Below are 27,884 nucleotides of genomic sequence, written 5' to 3' on the forward strand. Positions count from 1 at the left end.
GTGAGGCCCCGATACTCCGGAGGTGAGCATGTGGGCCTGGTGGAGGGAACGAGCCGTGTGAGGGTGAAACGGAGGAGTGGGGAGATTACTGGAAGAGGGAGAGAGCGGACCCAGAGAGGAGAGCGGAAAGTGAGGACAGAGGCTCCTCTTGGAGGAAGAGGAAGCAGAGGAGGATTAGTTGGAGGGGCGGCGGGAGACCCAGGAAGAGAGAGGCTCAAAGGCGAGGGGTTTCAAAGCCTGCCAGGGTCAGGAGAGGAGGATGCTGGGAATGAGGAGCCAGCTGACCGTCATGAATGGTTGAGGAGCCAGGTGGGAGCCTAGCGGGGGCAGGGGGCAGAGTCAGGTTGGAGACTGTTGGAGAAGTGGGGAAGGGAAGGAGAGCTGTGGGTAAGGAGAGGCCCGTGCTGCATTTCAGGCCTGGAGGGAGAGGCTGAAGGTACAGTGACAATGGAACGCTGACAGAGTACAAAGGATTACATTGCTGCCCCACCAGCTCACTTGGGGTTGTCTTCCCAGCGGATTTTCTCTGACCCACATACCCTCTCTTGCTTGATCCTCTTTGCAACCAGTTTATGACCTCAGGTTAACCAGGGTTAGTCTGTGGCCCCCAGAAACCCCATAGTGGTCTATGAAAAGCAAAGGATTTGGACTAGATGGCGAGATCCTTTCTATCCCAAAACTATGGTTACAGGTTACAGGCTCTAGGACCCCCTGAATGCACAGCAGGGGGAGGCTGTCAGAGCCAAGCTGTTGAGGCCCAGAGAGGGGCAGTGACTTGCCCACAGTCACACAGCCAGTGGTTGGGGACAGAGTGGACTGGGAGGCCTGAGCCCCAAACTATTTGCTCTGACGTCTCATCTTCTCCAGACAACCAGACTCTTGGGTTCAGTTTCTGTCCTTTCTCTGGAAGTGGGACAAAGGAGCCAGGAGCCAGGCCAAGAAGCTGTCAGGGCTGTTCCCAAACCTCAGGAGGCTGGGATCCCAAGGTCCACAACCAGGTAAACACAGGCCAGCGCTGATACCTCTCGCTTGGCTCTTGATAGTTTCCTCCAAATCAGTTCCCCACTATTATCTTGCTTATAGTGGGCCCTGCAGGCCCCCTAGGAGCCAGGGAGGGGCAGAGAGTACTAGCCCCACTTCACAACTGGGAGAAACTCAGACAAGGAAGAAGGCAGTAATTTGCCCAAAGTCGCCCTGCGAGTCAGGGATAGGACTGGAATAGGAGAACCTGTGGGAGGGATGGTCCAGTGGTTAAGACTCCACGCTCCCAATGCAGGGGGCCTGGGTCCCATCCCTGGTCAGGGAACTAAATCCTGCATGCCACAGCTAAGGCCCTGCATGCCACAGCTAAAAGATCCTGCACATGGCAACAAAGATCCCATGGGATCTTAGTGCTGCAACTAAGACCCGGGGCAGCCAAATAAATAAATAATTTTTTTTAAAAAAAAAGAAGAACCCATGGGAGGTGGGGTGGTCAGCAGAGCACATGGCCTGTTGGGCAGGGGTGGAATGGTGCCATAGGGAGAAAAATGCACACAGCCTCAGGAATCGAGGGTCCCCTGTCTCACCAGGAGAGTGATCTCGCCATCCCAGGAGGGAGACCTCTGAGGACAGGCTCTGCTTGCTCCCCAACTGGTGCGGGGTCCTGGGGGTGGGGAATGGAAGATGGGCAGAGGCAGCGGAACATGGTCACAGAGAATACAGATCTGAGGGAGAAACTAATCATGGGTCAGGCTGCTTGCTTTTCTGCCAGATTCAAGGGGCCCCAGGGAATCCCTATGCAGCACAGCGCCCAAGGCTCCCCTGCTGCCCCTCACTGCCAAGGGGCCAGGGAGTCATCTGGACACCAGGGGACAGAAGCAGATTGGTGCAGGCAGGGGTCAAGGAAGCCACAGAGCTGGCCAGTCAAGGAGGCCAGTGACTGGCTCTGCCTTCCAGAGGGGTTATGTGTAGGGTGACCATAAACCCAGGTTATTAATAGAGTTCGCATACAATCTCAAAACTATCCTGAGTCTGACAATGAATTCCATTGTCATCCCAATTAGGGGACAAATCTGTTCAGTGGAGGAAGCCTTGAGAACATTCCACTAGGAGGGCAGGCCTGGTTCAATGCTAACATCTCTCCTCACATCCCACTTCCAGCCCTGTCTCCCTCTGCCCCGCTCCCGAGCCTAGGAAAACCTACTCTGTCCCCTAAACTATGCCTCCCAGCCCTGCCCTCTGAGAGATCCATTTCTAGGGGGCAGAACACCCCAAGTGACACACCAGAAAGAATCTTGGACCCAGGGTCAGGACCCAGGTGCAAGCCCCATCTGCTTCACCTTGGTCGTGTGGCTCTGTGCTTCAGTCTCCTCATCTGAAAATTGGAGCTAATAAGAGCCGTCTGGCCCATCTTGAAGTTCGGTTGTAAGAATGGAAGGCGATAACGGAGGAGACCAGGCTGCCTAAGCATTGCCACGTACAGGGACAGAAAGCAGTGGTTTCCTGGGACAGCCAGCACTGCCCAGGCCTGGGAAGTCACTCCCTACTGTTGCCATAGCGTGACTAATGTGGCTCCTCGGCTGGCTGAGTTCCGCTCACCGGAGGATTTGGCCCAGGCCCAAGGAGGGCGCTGACAGTGCAGCCCTGCTGGGAGCTGGGTTTCCTGGCAGCCAGGCACAGTGGGCAGGTCTGACCTGTGAGAGCCTGGTTCCCGCCTGGGGCCTGGGCTGGTTGCAAAAGGGGCCGGTGCTCCTGACGCAGATTGCTCTCGGTCTCACTCTCCCAGGCTGGTTCCCAGGAAAATGAGGAGCTCAGAGGGTGTGTCACCTCTGCCCTGGGCACCACTCTGCTCCCAGGGGGAAAGGAAGCCAGGCCCAGCTCCCTCAGGTGTTCACACACTTACACACCAGCCTAGCGCGCATGCCCAGAACAAAGATGCACGTGGAGAGAGACCCCTCACACAGGCCCACACAGAACTGAACCTGGGCACACACAGACACATAGGCATACAGCCCCCAAGAAACGAGGCCCAACCTAGATGTGCACACACAGGCACAGAGACCAACTCACACACCCAGACACACACATAGAGTTGTGTATAATACACACTCCTAAGGGCAGACATTGTGTGGATACACAGACTTACACATTCAGAGCTATACACATCTCACCTAGACACCCACATTTACAGACATGGATACACAGACTGCACATATATAGAATGATTCAGAGGTTTGCACAAAGGTGATACCCACTTGAAATACACAAGAGCAAAAACAGGGACACAGAGGAACGTACATGAACACCAATATGTCATATATACACACCTTGTCATCATTTAGTATTTATTGAACACCCACAATCTGCTAGTCATGCACCAAGAGAAAGAGCCCCCCACGAGTCACACAGACACAGAAACTCAAGTTCCCTCATAAGTGCCACTTGGGATTATATGGGGGCCCTGTCTCCAGGCCAAAGATGAAGGACATTTTTTTCTGCAGTTGGTCACCAACCCATGGTGGAAAAAATAATCAACTGTGGATATAGTCTTATTTATAAAAGAAAAAAACTATTTAAAGGAAAACAACCTAATTGCCCCCAAATGGGGATCTAGTTGAAGAAATTATGGTCAGGGTGAAATAGTAAACAAACATACATATATGGTTACAGATTCTGGTCAGAGTTAATAATGACACGAAAAAACGGTTAAAATTTTAAACAAACAAAAAAACACCCCAAAATACAAAATTGTATATACAGCATAATCACAAGAAATATTTCAAAAATATGCATAGAAGAAAAGACTGAAAGGAAGTACATCAAAATGTTATTACTGGGCTTCCCTGGTGGCGCAGTGGTTAAGAATCCACCTGCCAATGCAGGGGACACAGGTTCGAGCCCTGATCCAGGAAGATCCCACATGCCACCGAGCAACTAGGCCCATGCACCACAACTACTGAGCCTGCGCTCTAGAGCTGGTGCTCCGCAACAAAAGAAGCCGCCGCAATGAGAAGCCCGCACATTGTAATGAAGAGTAGCTTGAGCCCGCGTGCAGCAACGAAGACCCAATGCAGCCAAAAATAAGTAAATAAAATTAAAAAAAAAAAAGACTGTTAGTACATTTTCAATCTTCTAGTTCTTCAGATTTTCCAATTTTTCTATAAACATTTATTATGGAAAAAGAAAATAGACATTTTAAAAAATCAGTTAAGAGTTGGTTAAAGAGATATTAAAAATAATTTACATTAGTAAGCACTAATGTAAGACTGTATATGTAAGAAACATACACTTTTATCCATTTAATATAATCAATGTTCCTTTAAATTTAGATTCAAGAGCAGAGAAAGCAGGGGGAAAGAGGCAAATGAAAGAGAGATAAAGAGGTAAAAACAGCCCCAGAAAAGTAGAGAGAGGCCGCATTATAGAGAGAAACAGAAGCAGAATGAGACAATGGTTTTGGAACCAGAGGTAAATCCTTTTTGCTCTGCATGGGCTTGGGCCCCCATGCCTCAGAGGGCCTTTCCAGCAAGCCATTGCTTTTTAGGGCTGTCTTCAGGCCTCAGTGACACAAACCTGGAGATGAACTTTATCCTCAGGATCCCCTGCAGGGCTCACTGCTTGGCTTTTTTATCTTAGGCACTTAATGGCCAGCAGCAAACATTGCCTGAGCTCAAGACCCTGTGGGAGCACATGGGCATGAGTGGGACTTTTTCTCTGTTTAGCTGGAGAGATGTGACCAAATTCGGTGTCCCTTCAGTGTGCCAAGAGAGCAGTGCGGACAGTAATACAGGTCCTGGAGAAGGGGAGTATTGATTGGAAGATGGTTAAAGGAGAAACAGGGCATCTGGGGGATTGGGGGGTGTGGAGGTGGGGGCACTTTCTAGAGGATTTGGCAAAAGCAAAGACTTGGAGTCAGAAGTAAAAAATTATTGGGGATCAGGGAGTGGGGATCACTGGGACAAGCTGGCCTTGTCCGGGTTCCTGTCAGATTTGAGGTCCTGAGTACTGAAATGAGAAGCTGGGAGTTCATTGCAGGCAATGAGAGGTAGTAACAGTCTTGAGTCAGGGAGGTGCCAGAGAATAAGGAAGCAGCGCTAGGGGGACTGGAGTGGGAAGCGGCAGTGGCAGAGATGTAGGAGCGAGGCTGACAAGGCTCAGTGACCCAGCAGGAGAGGAGACATAGTGACACGGATGTGCTGGTACCATCAGAGAATTAGGGAAGAAGTTGGAGGTGGCGCGGCCCAAAGATCACCTGTTGAGGCTTCCTCCCCTGACCCATGGCACCTCTAAGTCCCCTTGGAGCAGTTTGAAAACCTCTAATCCAGAGTCTTGAGTGTTTCATTTTGCAAATGAGGAAACTGAGGCACAGAGAAGGAAAAAAAAAAATTGCCTAAGGTCATGGTTGATGCTAGAGCCTGAACTTGAACCAGGAAGGGAGTGTGCCAGGCTGGGTTGAGGTAACGGCAGGCCACGGAGCAGGGGTGTGAGACCCCCATCAAGGCCTGGCTGCAGTGGTGCAGCTCAGCATCTCCACCTGAGGGGGCAAGGGGACAAAAGGAGACAGGTGGCTGGAGTTCTGGGGGGTGGGCCCAGGTGGGACAGAAGCTGGACAGTCTTGGCTAAAACTAAACTTGGGGATTATCTGAGGTTTCACTTGGCTAGGGTTTCTGTCCCTCAGCCGTGCTCTTTCTCACATACACAACTTCCTGCAGAGGGAGCTGCGCAGGGAGAGAGCGCTCACCTGGCCCATTAGTTGCCTAGCAGGTGTTCCAGGTGTCCCAGGAAACACCTCTCCACACAAATAACACTTACCCATGTACCTACTCTGGAGTTTGCAAAGTGCTCTTGTAGCCACTTAGTAATAATATCTCACTTGCGATATTACCGTTGTTCTCTGAGCCTCTCTTTCCTTATGGGTAAAATAAAGTGGTGACCCCCCCCGCCCCCAAATGTGCCCATTAAAGTTCCTTCCAGCTCCAATTCCAGGGAATGTTCTCTGGATCCCTGCTCCCCTCCAAGTCCTCAATCAATGAATGCTCACTCTCAAAGGATTTCTGGGACCAATCTTCTATTTAAGTTGTTGACAACTGGCATCCTGACCTTCACTGGGTCCTTATGTGGACTTTGAGTGCTAAGGCTGAAGACTGGGTCCAACCAACCCAAGTCCAAGAAGTTTGGCCAGTGGTTGAGGTTTAAGCTGTATATGGGGGTCCCTTCATGCTCAGGGTCTGAACCAGGGGGCCACCCCAACCTGAGACCCTGAGCCCTGTGGACTGTTGGAAGGATCAGAGCAGGAAGGTTAGAAGGCTCAGGATTGCCCCAGAGCCCAGCGCTGAGCACTGTACTCTAGAAGGGAGGGGGAGAGGGGAGGGGCACCACCCGCCTGGTGAGGTCATGGGAAAGCAGCTCTGGCCCTGACACCTGGGGAAACCCGTTTCCAGGCTGCTTCCCACGCTAGCTTTCCTGGGAACCAGCTAAGCCCCAAGCGGGGAGCTCCCAACCCGCCCCCCCCCCCAGTCCAGTTCCCATCACACTGTCCCATCTAGTCCAGCCCGCACCTTTCGATCTAGCCTCATTCCTTTGGTACCCAACCTGCCTCCATCCAAACTGTTGGGCCTTGAGGGACCAATGTGCTGACCCCTGCAGGAAATGACACAGAGACAGCAGCTTCAGAAACTTAAGGCTTTATTTGCAGACTCCGCACTGCCTTATCTTCTAGGTTGTGACCTTGGAGAAAGCCCCTTCTTCCTTCAGGCTCCAATTTGCAGCTCCTCCCCCTCCTCTTGCTGGGCCTTGTCTCTCACTTCCTGCCCCACTCCTGGCCTAGCCAGTTTGGGCAGTGCCTAGGGAGCACTGAGACCCAGTTCTTCCCAGGGACCAGCCCTACCCTCCCTGGCCCTGGGGGTTGAGGACAGCCCAGGTGGCAGCCTTGCTCCTCAGCTGCCCCACTTCTCTGCTCTCCTTCTTTCTCTTCTTCCTTCCAAGCCTAGCCCTCTCGTCTGCCTCCTCCTCCTCAGAATGCCTCCAGTCCCAAGGCTCCAAGCCTTTACTTTCGGATCCCTCTCAATCTCTCACTGACCTCTGTCTTACCCAATCCATCCTAAACTTCTCTCCAATTCAGGGCCGGACACCTTCCAGCCCTCCAAGATGCCCAGCTGTTCCCCAGACTCTTCCTTACCCCTGTGCCAAGGAGCGGGTGGGGACCACCAGGAGGGGTCCTAATTCGGCCAGATTGACCTGAGGGCCCATGATAAGAAACTGGGTATTGGATCCCAAACTGCTTGGAGGCAGCTGACACTGTTAGGATCATCCCATGAAAATCAAAGTACTGGGATTTCTCTGTACTTGAGAAATCCAAGTCAGAGAAATCCACAGAAATCCAAGTCAGAGCCGTCCCTCCTCCAGGCCCTAGGCTCACCCTGGCACATAAGAGTGGGCAGTTGGAGGCTGTGTCGCCACAGTGTTCAGATGGGAACTGAGTCCCATGGAGGTGGCCTGGCCCTGCCAGCAGGTCCCTCAAAGGCTCCGTGCCCCAGGTTCTAGAAGTCTGTGGCCATTGGCCTACTGATAATTTTGCTGCCACAGCTCTTCAAACAAAGCAGAAGAACTTCTTCCAGCGGCAGCGGGAGAGGGTGCGCACACCTTTGGCGTTCAGTTTCTTCTCCAGCCGGGCTTTGTGCTCAATGGCACTGAGAATGGCCGAGTCAAACACCTCCTTCAAGTTCTTCTGCGTCAAGGCAGAGCACTCCAGGTAGCAGCAGGCCCGGATCTTCTCAGCCAGCCCCTGAGCCTGGGGTTGAGGCACGGGGCCTTTCCGGCCTCCCTGGTCCAGCTGAATCAGTACATTGACATCGTCCCTCAGGTCGGCCTGGGTGCCCACCAGCAGCACGGGTGCCTGGGGGTTGTGAGTGCGGATCTCTGGCAGCCATTTCTCTGTGATGTTTTGGAAGGAGCTGGGCTGCACCACGCTGAAGCAGACCAGGAAGACATCTGTATCCGGGTAGCAGAGGGAGCGAAGGCGATCAAAGTCTTCCTGGGATGGAAAGGCCAGGCCATTAGTAGCGTTATTCCCTGTCCCTGGACGCGGGAATCCGCTTGTCACCTGAGGTTGGAGACTGAGACTCGTAACTAAGGGCCCAAGGCCTTCTCCATTCCTGATGGGTCTGGGGTCCTCCCAGCCTCCAGCCCACCTCACCCCAGACCAGCAAAGGCCGCTCCCGACTTCTCTCACCTGTCCCGCTGTGTCCCAGAGCTCAATGCGCACCGGGGCTCCATCAACCAGGACTTGCACTGCAGAGGAGGGTCAGGGGAAAGTCTGAGTTAGAGCGTCCTGGATCCCACCAGGCCTCACCAGCGCCACCTCGGGGCCTGCTCCCGCCAGCTCCCCCGGCGGTTTCTGTGCACTCGGGCCTCGGCGCCAGCCCCAGCCCCCGGTGCACAACCCCACCCCCGGCCACGCGGCTGCCGGGGCCGTTGAACTTACCGGAGAAGGTGTCCAGCGCTGTGGGCCGGTAGCGCGCGGGGTACCCATTGCAGGTGTAGCTGACAATAAGGCTGCTCTTGCCCACGGCGCCGTCGCCCACCAGCACGCACTTGATGCCCAGCTCTGGGGACGCGCTGCCCCGCCGGGAGGGAGGGGTCGGGGCCCGGAGCGGGGACGACTCGGCCTCGCTTAGCTCCCGCGGGGGCATGGCCCGCTCCGGGGACAGCCGGGGACCAGGCTCCGCTGTGCTCGGTGAAGCAGGGTCCGTAGGCTGCCTCTGACTGAAATCTGCCGAGACTCGGCTCAACCGCCAGCAGCTACCCACGGGTATATGTGGGGGCCCCGCCTACCTCATCTGCATGTCCTGTGCGGCCTCGGGCCCCGCCCACCCTCCAGGCCTCCTCCAGGACCTCCCTCTGCAGCGCACCGCAAGAGGTCAGGCAATCTGTCACACCCGGAGGAAGAGAGGCAGGCCGAAAACTGACGCTCGGAGAATCACACAGGTACGAGGACAAAGACTCGCCCAAATGAGGCAGATCTAGGTATCTTGGCAGAGAAAGATATCCAGGATTTATCGTTAGGAGGAAATAGCAAATTGCAGAACACATAATGCAGCATGTTCAAATTAAAACAAAAAACTAGACATATGTTTGTACGAGTATAAAAAAGTCTGGATAATAATTTTATTAATTAATGATTTTTTTAAAATATAGAGATCATGAAGAGGCAGAAGTTAAACTCAGGCGTGAACTCAGCAGGCAGGAATTTAACGACCCCCTTCCACCGAAGAGCTTCCTCTAGACTCAGCCTGAAGGCAGGCTTTAAACACCTTCACTCTGCTCCTCTAAAGGAACTCAGGGTGCTGGAGAAGCTAGCTGGGGAGGATCTTCAAGGACAGTCCTCCAATTGAATATTTTCTAAATCCCCAAAGTTCCTAATATTATCTTTATCGTCATCATCATCAAAAGCACATAGTAATTACCTATTTTCTGATGCTGTTCTGGGCCGCCCACTGTCCTTGCCTTAGAAGGAGTTTACAGACAGAGACATGATATCCCAGGTAGCCCTAAGAAGGTCACCAAGAGAGCAAGTGAAAAATAGCCTGATGCTAATTTCATCTCTTTATTGCAGCCACACCAAGTGACACCAGGCCCAGAATCCTTTCTCTGAATTCCAAGCCTGTACAAAGATCTCAGCCTACACAAAGATCATTGAAAACACCTCATTCATGAGTCGTTGAAGGGAGAGTGTTGGGAGGCAGATAGGGCAGTGAATATTAAAGAAAAGATATAATCCAATTTTTCAAACAGTTGGTAGTATAAAAATCCCTAAGTCAAAATCTCTAAATCTCTTGAAAAAAGTCTCAGGACCCCTGGTGTTTATTTATTTTTCTTTTTTTCCCCCACTGTTGGTCAAAAGTTGAGGACAACTAGATCATTGCTGATTTAACCATTTAAAGCTTGACTGTGGGGAAATGGCAGGATCCCCAGTATCCACTTCTGCATCCCAATGTCTGCATCCTACATTCCCTATGTCCGAGGACATAGCATTAGCATCTGGGGATGCTAATAACCCCTAATTATAGCCCCCAATGACTTCTCAGACACATCCACATAAGTTTATTCATCTAGCAAGTGAAAGAAGCCTCAAAGTGTTGTCTTGCCATTGTATCACCCAGGAGGTCTAAAAGCTATTCTTTTTGCTCTCCTGGAAAGGGAGGCAAGAATGGGGATTTGAAAAGACCTAGACATCAAGAGATGTGTCCCAGTATTCCTAGTTCTTCAGCTCATTAGCTGTGTGATTCCTGAGAAATCACTTGCTCCATCTCAGCTATAAAATGCCAGGTGAAGCATATTTATTTCTTAAAGTCCTTCTGGTGCTAGCAATCTGTTATTCAGGGAACCTAGGGAAGTTGCCTCAGCCCAGGTGTCTGGGACAAAATTAACACACACACACATACACACCCAACACAACACACACACACAAATGCTCTTCTTCACAGCACTCTTGTCCTTTTACACAAGCTTTAATAGTTTTATTGTAGCTGAAATTTGAGGGTAATCCTGTTTAATTCTTTCTGCAGGTAGAAGGGATATAAATAATACACAAATACACAGATGGGGGAGGTATCAGCTGGCCATGGTTAAAGCCCTAACTTGGCCTGCAACAGGCCATTCTTCGCTGGCCCCTTGGGTGGGGACACTTTCTAACCTAGGTCGCTCTGTCGGAGCTGGTTTAGGGACAGTCTTGTCAGCAAGAGGGGGAGGGAGGAGACAACCTGGGGAGCTGGTGAGTCATCTATTTCTCAGCTAAGGGCTTGTAATTCTGGCTGCTGCTGCTGGGAGAGTCCCCTCCCGAGGGTGGCTTGAGTCTTATTCCTGCCCACCTGATGGATTATCTGTCCCAACTTCCAGTCAGATACACATTTGCTAAGACCAAAACGTCGCCTTGACTTTCTCCTTGGAGAAATGATTGATTTTAGGATTGGAGTAGGAAATATACAAGATGAGCCTGGAACATTTTGTAGCACAGAAAGTAAGGAAGTGCTAAACAAACAAACAAAACAACAGGAAGGTGGAGATAAGTTAGAGGACACAGGGGCCAACTGAAAGAGCTTCCAAAGGCCAAATCTGGGACAATTGGAGCAACAAAATAAACCAGTATTGGATTATAACCCCAAGTATAAAATAAATAGCTGCAAGTCTATTCTGATATAAATGATTGAATACATAAATAAATGGGGGATAATAGCCAAATCTCCTGTGAAGAATTCCAAATAATGTATGTAGATACTCCACGCTCAAGGAGGAGTGTAAACCAGCACTCTTGTGGGCTATGCATAGTGATTTCCTTGCAAAGAGGACAGTCTGAAAAGGGTGGGGGAAAAAGTAACTTTACAGTGGAGAATCCTGACAAACTCTCCCTCAAGCAGGTGATCAAGATTAAGATCAACATTGATAAGTCAAGTTGATAGTATGTACCCTTGATGTGATGTGATGAGAATGACATTTTACCTCTGAAGAATTCCAGCCTAATCACGAGAAAAACATGGGAAAAGTTCCAACTGAGAGACATTCTACAAAATGCTGGCCCAGTACTCCTCAAAACTGTCAAGATCATCAAAAACAAGGAAAGTCTGAAAAACTGCCACAGCCAAGAGGAGCCTAAGGAGACATGACAATTAAATGTAATGTGGTATCCTGGGTGGGATCCTGGAAGAAAAATAGGACATTAGGTAAAAACCAAGGAATTCTGAATAAAATATGAACTTTAGCTAATAATAATATACCAATGCTGGTTCATTAATTGTGACAAATGTACCATACAATGTAAGATATTTATAATGGGGGAACCTGGGTGTGAGATACAGGAAAACCCTGTGCTATCTTCTCAATTTTTCTGTAAATCTAAACTGTTCCAAAATAAAGTGTATTAAAAAACAAAAAAACGGCTTTCCTGGTGGCGCAGTGGTTAAGAATCCACCTGCCAATTCAGGAGACACGGGTTTGAGCCCTGGTCCAGGAAGATCCCACATGCTGCAGAGCAACTAAGCCCGTGCGCCACAGCTACTGAGCCTGTGCTCTGGAGCCTGTGAGCCACAAATACTGAGCCCCTGTGCCACAACTACTGAAGCCCACGTGCCTGGAGCCTGTGGTCTGCAACAAGAGAAGCCACTGCCATGAGAAGCACGCGCACCGCAACAAAGAGTAGCCCCACTCGCCGCAACTAGAGAAAGCCCGCACGCAGCAACAAAGACCCAACACAGCCAAAAATAAATGATAAATAAATTTTAAAAATTAAAAAAATAATAATAAAAAAGTATGGTACTGGAACAAAAACAGACACATAGATCAATGGAACAGAGTATATAGAGCCCAGAAATAAACCCTTGCTTATACAAGCAATCTACAACAAAGGAGGCAAGAATATACAATGCGGAAAAGACAAGCTTTTCAAAAATGCTGTTGGGAACACTGGACAGCTACATGCAAAAGAATCAAACTGGACTACTTTCTCACACCATATACAAAATAAACTCACAATGGATTAAGACAAATATAAGACCTAAAACCATAAAACTCCTGGAAGAAAACATGGGCAGTATGCTCTTTGACATAGGTCTTAGTAATATTTTTTTGGATCTGTCTCCTGGAAAGGGAAACAAAAGCAAAAATAAACAAATGGGACTACATCGAGCTAAAAAGCTTTTGCACATCGAAAGAAACTATCAACAAAACAAAAAGACAGCCTATTGAATGGGAGAAGATATTTGCAAACAATATATTCGATAAGGGGTTAATATCCAAAATATACAAAGAACTCATACAATTCAATGAAGAAAAAACCAAAACAAAACAACCCGATTAAAAAATGGACAGAGGACCTGAATAGACATTTTTCTGAAGAAGACACACGGACGGCCAACAGGCACAAGAAAAGATGCTTAACATCACTCATCATAAGGGAGATACAAATTAAAAGCACAATCGTTAGAATGGCTATCATCAAAAAGACAACAAATAACAAATGTTGGTGAGAATGTGGAGAAAAGGGAACACTTGTGAATTATCAGTTGGACTGTAAATTGATGCAGCCACTATGGAAAACAGTATGGAGGTTCCCCCCAAAATTAAAAACAGAACTACCATATGATCCAGCAATTTCACTTCTGGGTATTTACCTGAAGAAAACAAAAACAATAATTCGAAAAGATATATGCACTCCAATGTTCACTGCAGCATTATTTACAGTAGCCAAGATATGGAAACCACCTAAGTGTCCATTGATAGATGAATGGATAAAGATATGGTATATATGTACAAAGGAATATTACTCAGCCATAAAAAAATGAAACCTTGCCATTTGTCACAACATGGATGGATCTAGAGGGTATTATGCTAAGTGAAATAAGTTAGACAGAGAAAGACAAATGCCGTATGACCTCACTTATATGTAGAATCTAAAAAACAAAACAAAACGAAATAGGGACTTCCCTGGTAGTCCAGTGGCTAAGACTCCACGCTCCCAATGCAGGGGGCCTGGGTTCAATCCCTGGTCAGGGAACTAGATCCCACATGCTGCAGCTAAGACCCAGTGCAGCCAAATAAATAAATAAATATTTTTTAAAATAACAAAAAATAAATAAAAAGAGAGTCATAATTACAGAGAACAAACAGGTGGATGCCAGAAGGGAGGAGGGTGGCAGGGAGTGAAATACTGAGGGGATTAAGAGGTACAAACCTCCAGTTATAAAATAAATAAGCCATGAGGATGTAATATACGGCATAAGAAATATGGTCAATAATATTGGAATAACTGTGTGGCAACAGATGGTTACTAGACTTACGGTGATCATTTCATAACATATGCAAATGTCAAATCACTATGTAGTACATCTGAAACTGACATAATGTTGTATGTCAACTGTATCAAAAAAAACCCAAAAACCTAAGCCCTAAGTTAAAAAAAATTAGCTAGCTTAGGGAGAGTGTAAGATTAATAAAATAGTTTTAATTAGCGGAAAAACAAAACAAAACAAAAACAAAACTAAAACGTGGCCCTGACATTGAATCACGGCAGTCATAACATTTTGTTTCCAAAGTGTCCAACACAAGGTGTATGGAGCTTAGACTTGTAAAAGTGCTTTAGTTTGCCCTATCTCACATGATACCCAAGTGCAATTGCTGGGGTGTCTGAGGGGTGTTGGGGGGAGTATACAGGGGCCCAGAGAAGTTAGGGGACTAGCCTCAAGATCAAAAAAGCTAGTAAGTGGCAGACAGTCCCAGAACCAGCAATCCACAGGTTCACACTCAGGTGTGGTCAAATTCTTAGGCATTTCTGTTAAGCCCATATCTTATTTAAAATTACTGCATACATTGGAATACCTACAGCAAAACCTCAACTCAATAAGAATAAACCAAAAGAAATCTATCTGTACCCCACCACCGTGATTTTCCTATTGCTGAAAAAGGGATTAACAAAAAAGAAAGAGTTTACTCAAAAAGTTCAATGCACAGACTCTTTGTGAGTGAAATGCACCTCATGTAGCCTTTTTCTATTTCTTCTGCATACTCCACTCCAAAGCTTCCGAATCAGGCCTGCTATTCAGAAGGAGCCCAGAGACTCAATGGGCAGGTCAGAAAGCTTTGAAATAAAAAGAGGATGCAAGAAAAAGAATTTTATATCTAACACTTAATTTCTTTGTCCACCATACTTCAATAAACCTGGGAAGAACACTACTTATTTACCAACATACTGATGATAATACAATAATTAGACTGCACACTCACCAAGCTTTCCATTTAATTAATTGGGTTTTTCTCTACTCGGTGTACTTGTGTCCTGGGAGAGAGTTGGCGGCAAAGTCAGCGGCCTGGGCTGAGTCAGCCTCCTGGTGCCAAGGGAACAGGATCTTGATAGTCAACCCTCCAGCCCCTCCATGCCATCTGTCTCTAGGATCAGGCTGCCTCTGGGGCTTCGGCCCTGCCCTGCCCACTCCCCCGCATCCAGCCTTACTTAGCCTTTGCTTCTCCCTGCCTTTCTCTCCACCCCGTCTCCATCTACCCGATCCCAACTGCTACTGCCCCCCTCAGACAACTCTTTCCTGCCCAGACTTTGCACTCAAGCCCTGGTCAGTATTCTTTTCTTTTTTTTTAACTGCCTTCAGGAGTTGCCAGCTAAACGTTCATGTAAAAGAACTCCCCTCTTCTTTCATTAACAGAGTTCCCCTTCTAACTTCCTTATTTCTGACCACGTAGCACAATTCTCTCAAGCTCATGAATTGGAAGGAGTTGGAGCCGAATAGTCTCCAAACCTCCCAATGCACTTGGACTCCCTCCTCTCCATCCTCCTCTGTCCTCAGTCCTTTTCATGAAGTACTTGACGCCCCTCTTCCTTTTGGCATCCCATGCCCAAAGAATCACCTCCTGCCTGCCTCCCTGGCTTTGTTTTGCTCATTTCTAGTGCGCTCAATCTTCCTAAGACAAGTTTATTCTGTCACCCTCCCACTAAAGAACCTATAGTGAATCCCTGTTCGCCATCAGATAGACTGTACAAGTCCCTGCTGGCATCCCACAGCTTCTAATTACAGTACACCCCCAGGATGGGATAAATAGCCACTGAAATAATCCTTAAGAGAACTTCCAATGATGTAGGAAAATGTTAAAAATAATGTTAAATGATACAGAATTATATAAACAGTTTGAGCCCAAGTATTTTTTTTTTAAGTGTACAGTTAGAATAAAAGAGAGTCCTATATGAAGGACATAGACCAAAATGTGGAGAGTCATTGCCATTGGGTGGGAAGCCTGATATATAATGAACACTTAACACATGTTAGCAATTAATATTATGTTGCTTTATCATCATCTTCTCTCCTTTTTCTACAATGAACATGTTACTTTACACCAAAAAAAGTTACTGGGCTTTCCTGGTGGCGCAGCGGTTAAGAATCCGCCTGCCAATGCAGGGGACATGGGTTCGATCCCTGGTCCGGGGAGATCCCACATGCCGCGGAGCAACTAAGCCCGTGCGCCACAACTACTGAGCCTGCGCTCTAGAGCCCGCGAGCCACAACTACTGAAGCCCGTTCGCCTAGAGCCCGTGCTCCGCAACAAGAGAAGCCACCGCAATGGGAAGCCCGCGCACCGCAACGAAGAGTAATCCCTGCTCACCGCAACTAGAGAAAGCACGCGCACAGCAATGAAGACCCAACACAGCCAAAAATAAATAAATAAATTTTAAAAAGTTACTGAAATTAAAAAATATATTTGTCGTATATTTAGAAAAAAAGAGGAAATGCACCAACATGTCAATGACTACCTCTGAATGGCAGGATTATGAATAGTTTGTTCTCATTCATTCCTTCATTCCATGAGGTTCTTTTCGAACCCACTGTGGGGCAGGCACTGTGGAAAGTGCTGAGTGCACATGGATGAACAAAACAGGCCTCATCTCTTCCCCCACCTTGCTCTACCCTACATTAACCTCCCTTCTCTAAACTCCTTGTCTGTTTCTCTCACTTTGAGAACATTATGTGTTTCCTGTGTGCATATCATATACTTCAAGCAGCTGGGAACAGGGAGGGTCTCATACAACTTCTGGCTCTTACTACCCCAGTCCAGTGGCATCCCACTTAGGAGGAGCTTATTAACTCTTTGTGGAATGAATAAATGAATGGTGAGGCATGATTTGCCAAATGATACAGAGACTGATAGGCAGGCAGCCCCACCTTCCCTGATGTCACAAGCACTTGTCCAAATGGCCAAGCCCTGGGTTCAGCCAAATCCTCAGTTACTTCTCCTCAAAGACTGGCTCCACTGGCCCAAAGCCTCCTCTTGAATAGAAGTTGGGGCCTGAGACCACCGAGGTCCACTCAACTCCCTGGGGTTAACCCTAGAGTACGTGTTTTCCTTTGATGATGAGGATGATCATTATGAACATTAGCAACCTTACAAAAAGAGGACCCAATAAACAAGCATTCAATTAATAATGACATCTAAATTCTCTTCTTGGCATTGCTTATATAAATTCGCATTTTACATAGTTTTAATCAGGGATGATATTTACATTGTTTAGCAACTGGTATGGCTGCAGAGAGATGCTAGTCCTTGTGCTGGAGCAGCTTTTTAGAAGATCTCTAGTGTGTCTGATATTAACCCTTTAGTGGCTGGCTCCTGGTGAAGAGTGATGGGGAGGGGCACACTCAGGGAAGTGGATTTTTTTTTTTTTTTGGCCACATGGTTGCGGCACATGGGCTCTAGAGCACGTGAGCTTAGCTGCAGCATGCATGTGGGATCTTCGTTCCCCGACCAGGGATTGAACCTGCGTCCCCTGCATTGGAAGGTGGATTCTTAACCACTGGACCACCAGGGAAGTCCTGGAAGTGGATATTTTAACAACTGGTGTGGCCACATCGGTGTGTACCTGCTGAACTTCATCAATCTGGTTGGGTTTGGAGTGAGTGTGAACCAAGCAAAGAGGGCTTGGAAACAGCCTGAAGAAACAGCAGGAATCAGGCCCAGAAGGGAAAGAGTCTGGTCCATTTTGGAACTAAAACTAGCTCAGCCTGGCCGAGGATAAAAGTGGTGAGAAATGAGCTGGAGAGGGAGGCAGGAGCCCAATCCAGGTCACATCACAGCTTTTCTTTTCCTTCGGGGTTATTTCACTGGCGAACAGCTAGCCTAGGGTGACCAGGACTAGGAGGTATCCTGGGACGCAGAACTTTCAGTGCTAAACCCAGGAGGGCTGGTCTCCCTAACTAGATCTCTTTTTCCTCCTGTTAGTAGGTACAGCCTGCTCATCAGAAAGACCACAGCAATTGAAACTAGAAACAGAGCAGGATTTTCCAAACCAACATGAAATCAGCTTTCACTATTTTTTGTAAAAGTGCTGATAGAAAGGTACTGGGTTTTGTTCACATTTAAGTTTGTATAAAGCTAGTATTTCTCAAAAAAAAAAAAAAAAAAAAAAAGCTAGTATTTCTCAATCAACTTCCTTTCCCTGCCTTTATTGCAAATTATGCTTTTGTTAACAAGAGACAAGATAGCTTGATGGTTAAGAGCGTGGGCTCTGGGCCAAAGCACCTGGGTTGGTATCCGGGTTGTGTCCCTTAATAACTGTTGTCTTTTCTGGGCCTCAGTTTCCTTGTATGTAAAATGGGATTGATTAAAATAGTACCTGCTTCATAGAATGTTGTGAGGATTAAATGAATTATGGAGAATGCTCAGAATAGTGCCTGTACAGAGAGAGTGCTCTGCAAGGGTGCACTAGTGTTATAATTATCTTCCTCTGGGACAGGGCAAGTTTTTTCAGATGAAGTCATGGCTCCACCTGAGACTGAACAATATAAATTTGTCAGATAAGGTAGATTCGGAATTTTTTCTTCTGTAACCCAGATAGGGAACACAAAAAGTCATCATACTAATACACTGGTGTTGTTATTATCTTTATAGGTGAGGAAACTGAGTCTCCATTGAAGTTAAGTGACTTGCCCAAGGCCTCACGGCTAAGACAGAGCCAGGATCGCAGAACCCCGTCTGTCGCTCCACCACCACCCCCTATTCAAGTCCTCCCCTTAAGAATGGTGGGCTAGGGGCTTCCCTGGTGGCACAGTGGTTGAGAGTCTGCCTGCCAGTGCAGGGGACATGGGTTCGAGCCCTGGTCTGGGAAGATCCCACATGCCACGGGGCAGCTAAGCCCGTGTGCCACAACTGCTGAGCCTGCGCGTCTGGAGCCTGTGCTCCGCAACAAGAGAGGCCGCGATAGTGAGAGGCCCGTGCACCGCGATGAAGAGTGGCCCCCGCTCGCCGCAACTAGAGAAAGCTCTCGCACAGAAACGAAGACCCAACACAGCCATAAATAAATAAATAAATAAATAAATAAATAAAAAAGAATGGTGGGCTATGGGGACTTCCCTGGTGGTCCAGCGGGTAAGACTCCATGCTCCCAATGCAGGGGGCCCAGGTTTGATCCCTGGTCGGGGAACTAGATCCCGCATGCATGCCACAAGTAAGAGTTCACATGCCGCAACGAAGATCAAGTGTGCCACAACTAAGACCCAGCGCAACCTTAATAAATAAATAAATAAATCTTGGAAAAAAAAAAAAAGAGTCATGGGCTACACCATCAACGGACATGGTTTAGGAAGACATGATATATGTATACACACACACACACACACACACACACACACACACACAAAATAGAATATTACTCAGCCATAAAAAAGAATGAAATATTGCCATTTGCAGCAGCAAACGGATGGACCTAGAGAATACTATACTTGGTGAAGTAAGTCAGACAAAGACAAATATTATGAAATCACTTATATGTGGAATCTAAAAAATAGTACAAATGAATCTATATACAAAACAGAAACAGACTTATGGACACAGAAAACAAACTTACAGTTACCAAAAGGGAAGGGGGGGAGGGATAAATTATGAGTATGGGATTAGCAGATACAAACTACTACACATAAAATAGATAAGCGACAAGGATTTACTGTATAGCACAAGGAAATATACTCAATATCTTATAATAACCTATAATGGAAAATAATCTGAAGAAAATATATACATAACTGAATCACTTTGCTGTACACCTGAAACTAACCCAATATTGTAAACCAACTATACTTCAATTTTTAAAAACATATTTAAAAAAAAGAGAAGAATTATGGGCTACAAAGCATGTTATCTATTGCTTTATTATCTTTTGTCTTATAAACTCAAATATCCATTCTGACATTTGGGCAGAGATCTTTTGATTTTTTTAATTTTTATTTTTAAAAAAATATTTATTTCTTTCTTTATCTGTCTATCTTGGTTGCACCAGGTCTTAGTTGTGGCATGCGGGATCTTTAGTTGCGGTGTGTGGACTCTTAGTTCTGGCATGTGGAATTCCTCTTAGTTGTGGCATGCAGACTCTCTTAGGTGCAGCATGCATGTGGGATCTGGCTCCCCAACCAGGGATCGAACCCAGGACCCCTGCATTGAAAGTGCAGAGTCTTACCCACTGGACCACCAGGGAAGTCCTGTGGGCAGAGATCTTTTTAAAATTTGATATCGCAGTCAACTCTACTGAGATATCATTTACATCTAAAATGCACCCATTTTAAGTATATAATTTAATGAGTTTTGACCAATGTATCCACCTACATAATCAACACCACCACAATCAAGATACAAAACATTTCCATCTCCCCTAAAAAGTTCCTTCTTGCTCCTTTCTAGTCAATCCTCCACCCCCATGCCAGGTCCTAGGGCAAACACTGATCAGCTTTGTCGCTAAGGTTTAGTTTTTGCCTGTTTTAGAATTTCAAATAAACAGAAACATGCTCTGTGTACTCTCTTATGTCTCACTTCTTACACTCAGCCCATTTTTGAGTTTCATTCATGCTTTTGTATGTAAGGCTAGTTTGTTCTTTCTTTATTGCTGAATAGTATTCCATTGTATGGATGTACCACTATTTGTTTATTCTCTTATTGATAGACATTTTTAAAAATAAATTTATTTATTTATTTTTGGCTGCATTGGGTCTTCGTTGCTGTGCGTGGGCTTCTCATTGCAGTGGCTTCTCTTGTTGCAGGACATGGGCTCTAGGCACGAGGGCTTCAGTAGTTGTGGCGCACAGGCTTAGTTGCTCTGCGGCATGTGGGATCTTCCCGGACCAGGGATCGAACCCATGTCCCCTGCATTGGCAGGTGGACTCTTAACCACTGCGCCACCAGGGAAGTCCCTCTTACTGATAGACATTTGAGTTGTTTCCAGTTTGGGGCTATTATGAATAAAGCTGCTATAGACATTCGTGTCCAAATCTTCGTGTGGACATATTTTTTCTTTCTCTCAGGTAAATACCCAGGTATGGAACTGCTGGGTCATAAAGTCAGTGCATGTTAAGTGGCTGTGAGTGGTCACACCATTTTATATTCCCACCAGCAATGGGTTCCACGTTGCTTCACAGCCTCACAACACTACATACTGGTGGTCTTTTTGAACAGTTTGGATTTTACTGTTGTTGTTGTGTTGTTACTCTTGTTCTTAATGTAAAAATCTCATTATTTTTAAAAGTTTGAAAACAGTTTCTGCAAGAGGCCACGTGGATGAGTACAGAGGCAAGTTTTATTCAGACACATGCAGTGTGACGGCGTGATGTAAATGCACATTAATGTGTCAAGTCATGCATTAACTCAGCAGGCACTGCCCAAGTACTTACAGTGTGTCAGGTCTTATGATCTATAAGGTTGGAGGCAGGATGAGGGCTGGTTGTTAGATTTTATTGGTTTTCACATAATCAGAGAAGGCTTCCTGGCTAAGGCATCTTTTGAAATGTATCCTAGACTAAGGGATAGATAAGGAGCATAGAAACTGGCTTGGAGGCAGTGCCCTGAAAGCCATTATTCCCTGGGCGCTGTCCCCAAGTGTCTCTAAATGGACTGTGAGAAGGGTTTGGCTTTCAGAGAACTACAGACTGTTAGAGATGGTCTAGTTCTACCCTTACCGTTTACAGTTGAGGAAATGAGAGGCGTTCAGAAGGGCCAGGTGACTTGTTCAGCAGCATCTGGCTGAGTTAGCTTCCATATCCTGAGAAGAAGGGGGTCTGGAGAAATAGCCCGGGAGGGTGGTGGTGGGGAGGGCAACGGCCAGCCTGGGAGGGGCTCCTGGCGAGGTGGTGCTGGTCCAAAGCATGCACCCCACCAAGACTCCCAGACTCCCTAGAAGTGTATAAAACCGTAGATACTGACAACTAAAACTTTTCATCTTAAGACCACATAGCTGCAGAGAACGCCACTTGTAGCGTACTGTGAATAGTAACGCTTAAATAAAACTATGACCTCATTCTTTTACATATACACATTGGAATCTAAAATACCAAAGGAGTTTGATATTCTAACACATCCATTTAAAATAATGTGAACAAGCTCTACTTTAACAGTTGGAAAGTTTATGTTATTTGTTTTCTCTTTCAGTGCTCCCAATCTTACTGTAACATATGTTATGATTGAAAGTTTTATTGGTACTTTATCCTAATTGGGTGTAATTAGTATATACATTTTTTAACATTATAATGTTATATATCTGGTGACTTTGAGGCTCTAAGTCTTAACATTGTTTTCTTTTCAATTAAATTATAATTATTCAACTCATCAAAACATAAATATATTACACATTTTGATATAGTTACACATAAAAAGTAAAATTATACAAGAAATACATTTTTTGATGAGATGCATGAGGCTTTTTTGGTTTTCTTTTCAATTAGTTTATGCATTCATGGATAGAATGCTTGAATGCGACAAAGTTCAGCATCAATTCTCTTACTTTTTTGTTTTGTTTTGTTTAATGTAAGTGCAGAGAAACCTTGTTCACATACATCTTTAGATGGGAATGGAAGGTTTGGTATAGCAATGTTACTTGATTATTTGACTCCCTTCCAAATTATATGCCAAAAATGTTAGCAATTATTTTTAATGATGTTTTATTTATTTATTTATTTATTTAGGCTGTGTTGGGTCTTCATTGCTGCGCGCGGGGCTTTCTCTAGTTGTGGCTAGCAGGTGCTACTCTTCATTGCGGTGCGTGGGCTTCTTGTTGCGGTGGCTTCTCTTGTTACGGAGCACCGGCTCTAGGTGCGCCGGCTTCAGGAATTGTGGCTCGCAGGCTCTAGAGCGCAGGCTCAGTAGTTGTGGCGCACGGGCTCTAGAGCGCAGGCTCAGTAGTTGCGGCACATAGGCTTAGTTGCTCCGCGGCATGTGGGATCTTCCCAGACCAGGGCTCGAACCCGTGTCCCCTGCATTGGCAGGCAGATTCTTAACCACTGTACCACCAGGGAAGTCTCTGTTAGCAATATTTTTTTCAGTTAGCTAAAACTTGAATAGGTTCTCAAATCGTATTCGAATTAGCAAATTAGAAACTGTTCGATGTTTTCTTGTCACCTGGTCTTTATTCTCTTTGTGGGAACACCAACAATAATTCCAGTGGTCTCTTTGCAGGGCTCCTGGCAGATTTTTATGCTCTGAAGCAATGTACCATGGGGTGGGGTGGTTTCCATTTCACCATCCTGTTGGGTGAGCGGTGCACTTTTCTTCTGAAGAGTTAGGAGCAGGGGAGGTGGAAGGGGATATGACCTCACTCCCAGGGGCCTTCTCCTGCTGTTCACTTTTGGCCCAGGGAAACTCTGGACACTTATTCCCTTAAAACTATTTGGTGTACTCTCCTTGGGACCTGTGAACCCCAGTGTGAGGACCGCTGACCTGAGGATGCCTTCCATACCCCTAAGGACCTGTGAACCCCAGTTTGAGGACCACTGACCTGAGGATGACTTCATTTCCCACCTAGAGAGGTGAAAAAAGTGTCCTATCCCCTCTCACCCGGTGGCTTCTCTGGGGTCTTCACAACCCTGGAAGGTGGTGGGAAGAAAAAGGGCAGGCTGAGTCTATACATGCCTTGGGCAGGGCTTTGTCACTCAGTGAGAGAAGGAATGACAGTAACAGGGAGGGTAGAAGGCTTTTTGAGAACCGGGACTATTTTAGGTAGTTTTGGAAACATCTGGAAGGGAATCAAACAGGAAGAAGAAGAGATTTACCTCTTACAAAGGGTTATAAAGAGGTGTTCTGAGTGAGCCAAGGACCTTCTTTCCTTCAGCATATTTTAGCAGAAGCCAACAATGTGCCAGCCCTGCGGCAGGAAGGGGTCTGCAAGTCACCTGTCCCTGCCTTCAGCGAGCTTATACTGTACACAGTTGGCCCAGGGAGGGGGAGGGAAGGGAAGAGAGTGGGAGGGGGAGGAAGAAGAGGGGGGAGGGGAAGGAGGGGATGGAGGAAGAGGAGAGAGAGGTGGTGGGGGGAGAGAGAAAGAAAGAGAGAGAGGAGTTACTAGGCAGTTGTAATGCAGGGCGATCATAATGTGGGGTGATCAGCAGAGAGGGCTGAGGGAGCACCCAGGAGGGGCCCTGATCCTGGCAAGGGGAGGGGTACCAGGGAAGAAGCCAGTCCGGAGGGAGCAAACACCTAAAACCAAATACTCAGGTATCTGGAGGGGTGGGGTGCATTTTGGGAATATCCTTAGATCAGCACTGAGAGATAAGAACAGACCTGATGAGGAGTTTAACTGGGTATGAGGCAAAGGACTGCTCTGTTTCCTTAATAAGTCTTACAGCTCTCTCTCTCTCTCTCTCTCTATATATATATATATACATGTATACATATATATATATATACACACACACACACATATATTTAATCATATATATGATTAAAATAAAAAATTAAATTTATAAACAAATTCCTAAATCTCCCACACAGAAGAATTCCAAATGATTTGTACTTCACCCTCAAGTGAGCATAAATCTCCACTCCTTAAGTCTCATCTGTGCATAGTAACTTCCTTCCAAAGAGTACAGTCTGGAAAGGAGGGGAAGAGTAACTTCACAGTGGAGAAACCTGACAAACCTCAGTCAGGGGATCAAAGTCAACATCAACAGTGATAAGTCAGGTTGATGATATGTACCCTTGATATGATGTCATGATAATGGTACTTTACCTCTCAAAACCCCATAACCCCAGTCTAATCATGAAAAAAAGATATCAGACAAATTCCAATAGAGAGCATCCTACCTACCCAGTGTTCCTCAAAATTGTCAAGGTCACCTAAAACAAGGAAAGTCTGAAAAACTGCCACAGTCAAGAGGAGCCTAAGGAGACATGATGACTAAATATAAGGTCATATCCTGGATGGGATCCTGGAACAGAAAGAAGATATTAAGTAAAAACTAAGGAAATCTGAATAAAGTATGGACTTTAGTTAATAATAATGTATCAATTTTAGTTCACGAATTTTAACAAATTCGTGAACTAAATTAGTACCATACTAATGGAAGATGTTCATGAGGGAAACGATGTGAAGTTTATGGAAACTCTCCATTATCTTCTCACTTTTTCTATAAATGTAAAACCGTTCTAAAAAAAGAAAGTCTCAACAACAACAACGACAACAACAAAACCTCTTTTAAAAAAAGTAATTACTGGGCTTCCCTGGTGGCGCAGTGGTTAAGAATCCACCTGCCGATGCAGGGAACACGGGTTCGAGCCCTGGTCCGGGAAGATCCCACATACCACGGAGCAACTAAGCCCGTGAGCCATAACTACTGAGGCTGCACTCTAGAGCCCGTGCTCTGCAACAAGAGAAGGCAGTGCAATGAGAAGACCACGCACTGCAACAAAGTGTAGCCCCCTATCGCCGCAACTAGAGAAAGCCCCCGGACAACAATGAAGATCCAACGCAGCCAAAAATAAATTTAAAAAAAACAAAAAAAACACCAAACTACTTTGCAGCAACATGGATGGACCTAGAGATTATCATACTAAGTGAAGTAAATCAGAGAAAGACAAGTATCATATGATACCAGTTATATGTGGAATCTAAAAAAATGATACAAATGAACTTACTTACAAAACAGAAACAGACTCACAGGCATAGAAAACAAATTTATGGTTACCAAAGGGGAAATGTAGGGGGGAGGGAAAAATTAGGAATTTGGGATTAACATATACACACTACTATGTATTAAATAGATAAACAACAAGGACCTACTATATAGCACAGGGAACTCTACTCAATACATGGGAAAAGAATCTGAGAAAAAAATATGTATAACTGAATCACTTTGCTTTACACCTGAACTAACACAACATTGTAAATTGACTATACTTCAATTAAAAAAAAAAATCAGATCTACTATCAGCCTAAGGCTTCCTAGTCAGAAACAGTCTCAGATACTCTGAAGTAGAATAAAGAATGCAGACTATTTTGGGGGAATTCCCTGGTGGTCCGGTGATTAGGACTCCAGGGACACAGGTTCAATCCCTGGTCAGGGAACTAAGATCCCACATGCCGCAGGGCCAAAAAAAAAAAAAAAAAAAAAAGAATGTAGACTATTTTTCAGTGAAAAGAAAAAGACAAACTAATTACTCACTTAAGTCAATTAAATCATTTCTTTTGGTCCAAGTCTTCATTCAGTCAACAATTACTACTATAGTTAACTTGTATTGAGCATTTTCTAGCTTTAGGCAGGCACAGAGTGACTTGCATAGTATCCTATAATACAATGCTACAAGGTAGATTTTTCTCCTTTTACAGATTAGAAACTGAAGCATGAGAAAGCTCATTCATGCAGTTGTTTAATAAACAATTAGTTAGTGAATGCCTCACAGGTGCTGGGTCTCTTGGAGTAAATACCCTGCAGGGGCCTCAAGTGCAACCATCCAGACTGAGCTCAATCATGTGACCTCTGCCCCACCCCACCCCCAGCTCCTTCCCCTCCCAAAGTTGTTACTACACCATCTGCCAGGTGTCTCAAGAGCAGTCCTGCACTGGCCTCCCTCCCTGGCCTCCCTCCCCCCAGTGTTTAACTTGACACTGAGCTCAGTGGCCCTTCCTCAGAAATGTCTCCTCAGAGCTCATCCTCTCTGATGTGGACTCCACCCAAGCCTCCACCCATCTTTCCAGAACCCACATCAGATGGTTTCATCCCCAGCCAAAACCTTCTGATGGCCATTCAATAGCTTTCACAATGTGGCTACAACCGGTCCCATTTTTCCCACTGCCCTACTGCCAATGCTCCAGCTCCCCCCATACCCACCTGCAACATCACACTATTTACAGGTCTTTGCTCTTGGTTTTCTTGAGGCCTGCTTAATGCTTTCCCTTTTTTATCCTTGGAAATCATACACGCACTTCAAGTCTTAACTCAAATTCATCAGCTTTCATACACCAGTCTTCTCCCTCCCTGGCCCAGCAGTCAGCCCTTACCTGTCTCATGGCAACTACCACATGGGTTTTGAGGGGTCAGAGCTGGTGGATCTGTATCTCCAGCTGTGAGTTCCCTAAGGCATCTCTGTATTCTGGTGCTCAGGAATGTTTGAGTTATTCCCCTCAGTCAGCTTCTGTTATGTAAAAGCAAAATGCCCATGCTTCATAATTAGGTGCCAGTAGAGATCGATGCAAGGAAAGCCATAGCAGTTATGAGGGAGAAGTTGTGGTCCAGGGAGGCTTCATGGAGAAGGTGGACTTGAGAGTCCACTGTCAGATTAAAGCCATATTTAGAGTTTATTGAACACATGCTCTATGTTGGATTGTGCTATCGCAAGGAGCTTTCACCTAGATCGCCTCATTTACTCTTCAACACAGACCAACTAGGTATCATTATATCTATTTCTGTAGATGAGGAGACCAAAGCTAAGAGCATCAAATGCACACAGTGTCACAGCTACTGAGTGACTGGGCAGGAATAAGAAGGCTGGTCTCTGACTCTTACTCCAAAGTCCAGCCTAACATTAAAGAATGAGTACGTGGGGGGAAACTGCTGTAATCAACTCAACAGAGAGTATGTACTGAATCTGTAGCAAGCAAGGCCCACTTAGGTCCCACCCCATACATCCCAGAGAGCAGTGGAACCAAGAGGGAGACTCGGGGGACAGTGAGGAGGTGGCTGGAAGGATTCTGTGTCCCTGAGACACCCCTCCTATGCTAACCACCCCATGCAGGGGGGACACTCTCTCTGCACAGTCCAGACCTGAGGATCCAGTTGTATACCCCTTCCCTCAGCTTGTACTGGCATCATGGAGAGTGTGGTGGTGAACCCTTCAGCATCTGCTTGGATTTGAATATTGCCTCCTGGCTTCCCCACTTCCTGGCCACATGACCTTGGACAAATTGCTCCACCATGTTGAATTTCAGTTTCCGGTTTCATAATGTGGGGAAAAGAGCAGTGCCTATTTCATAGCATTAGCGTGAAGGTAAGATGAAATAACAATGAATATTAGGAACTTAGTGTGGTGCTCGGCACATCGTCGGTAACTCAGAAAAGGTATTTCTGGTTGTTTGACCTCTGTCTGGTCCTATTTGTATTTCCCTAAAT

General features: G+C 46.2%; 1 protein-coding gene across 1 annotated transcript; it reads right to left on the reverse strand.

Annotated features, from left to right (window-relative positions):
• Window positions 1-6,728: 6,728 nt before the first annotated feature.
• Window positions 6,729-8,700, reverse strand: RHOV (ras homolog family member V). Its single transcript, XM_068535567.1, has 3 exons — window positions 8,465-8,700; window positions 8,213-8,271; window positions 6,729-8,014 (listed from the first exon to the last, which is right to left on the reverse strand). The coding sequence occupies exons 1-3, from the start codon at window positions 8,670-8,672 to the stop codon at window positions 7,571-7,573; spliced, it is 711 nt and encodes a 236-aa protein (XP_068391668.1). The 5' UTR covers window positions 8,673-8,700; the 3' UTR covers window positions 6,729-7,570.
• Window positions 8,701-27,884: the final 19,184 nt, after the last annotated feature.

The sequence above is a fragment of the Eschrichtius robustus genome, chromosome 1 (assembly GCF_028021215.1).
Source record: "Eschrichtius robustus isolate mEscRob2 chromosome 1, mEscRob2.pri, whole genome shotgun sequence".
NCBI lineage: Eukaryota > Metazoa > Chordata > Mammalia > Artiodactyla > Eschrichtiidae > Eschrichtius > Eschrichtius robustus.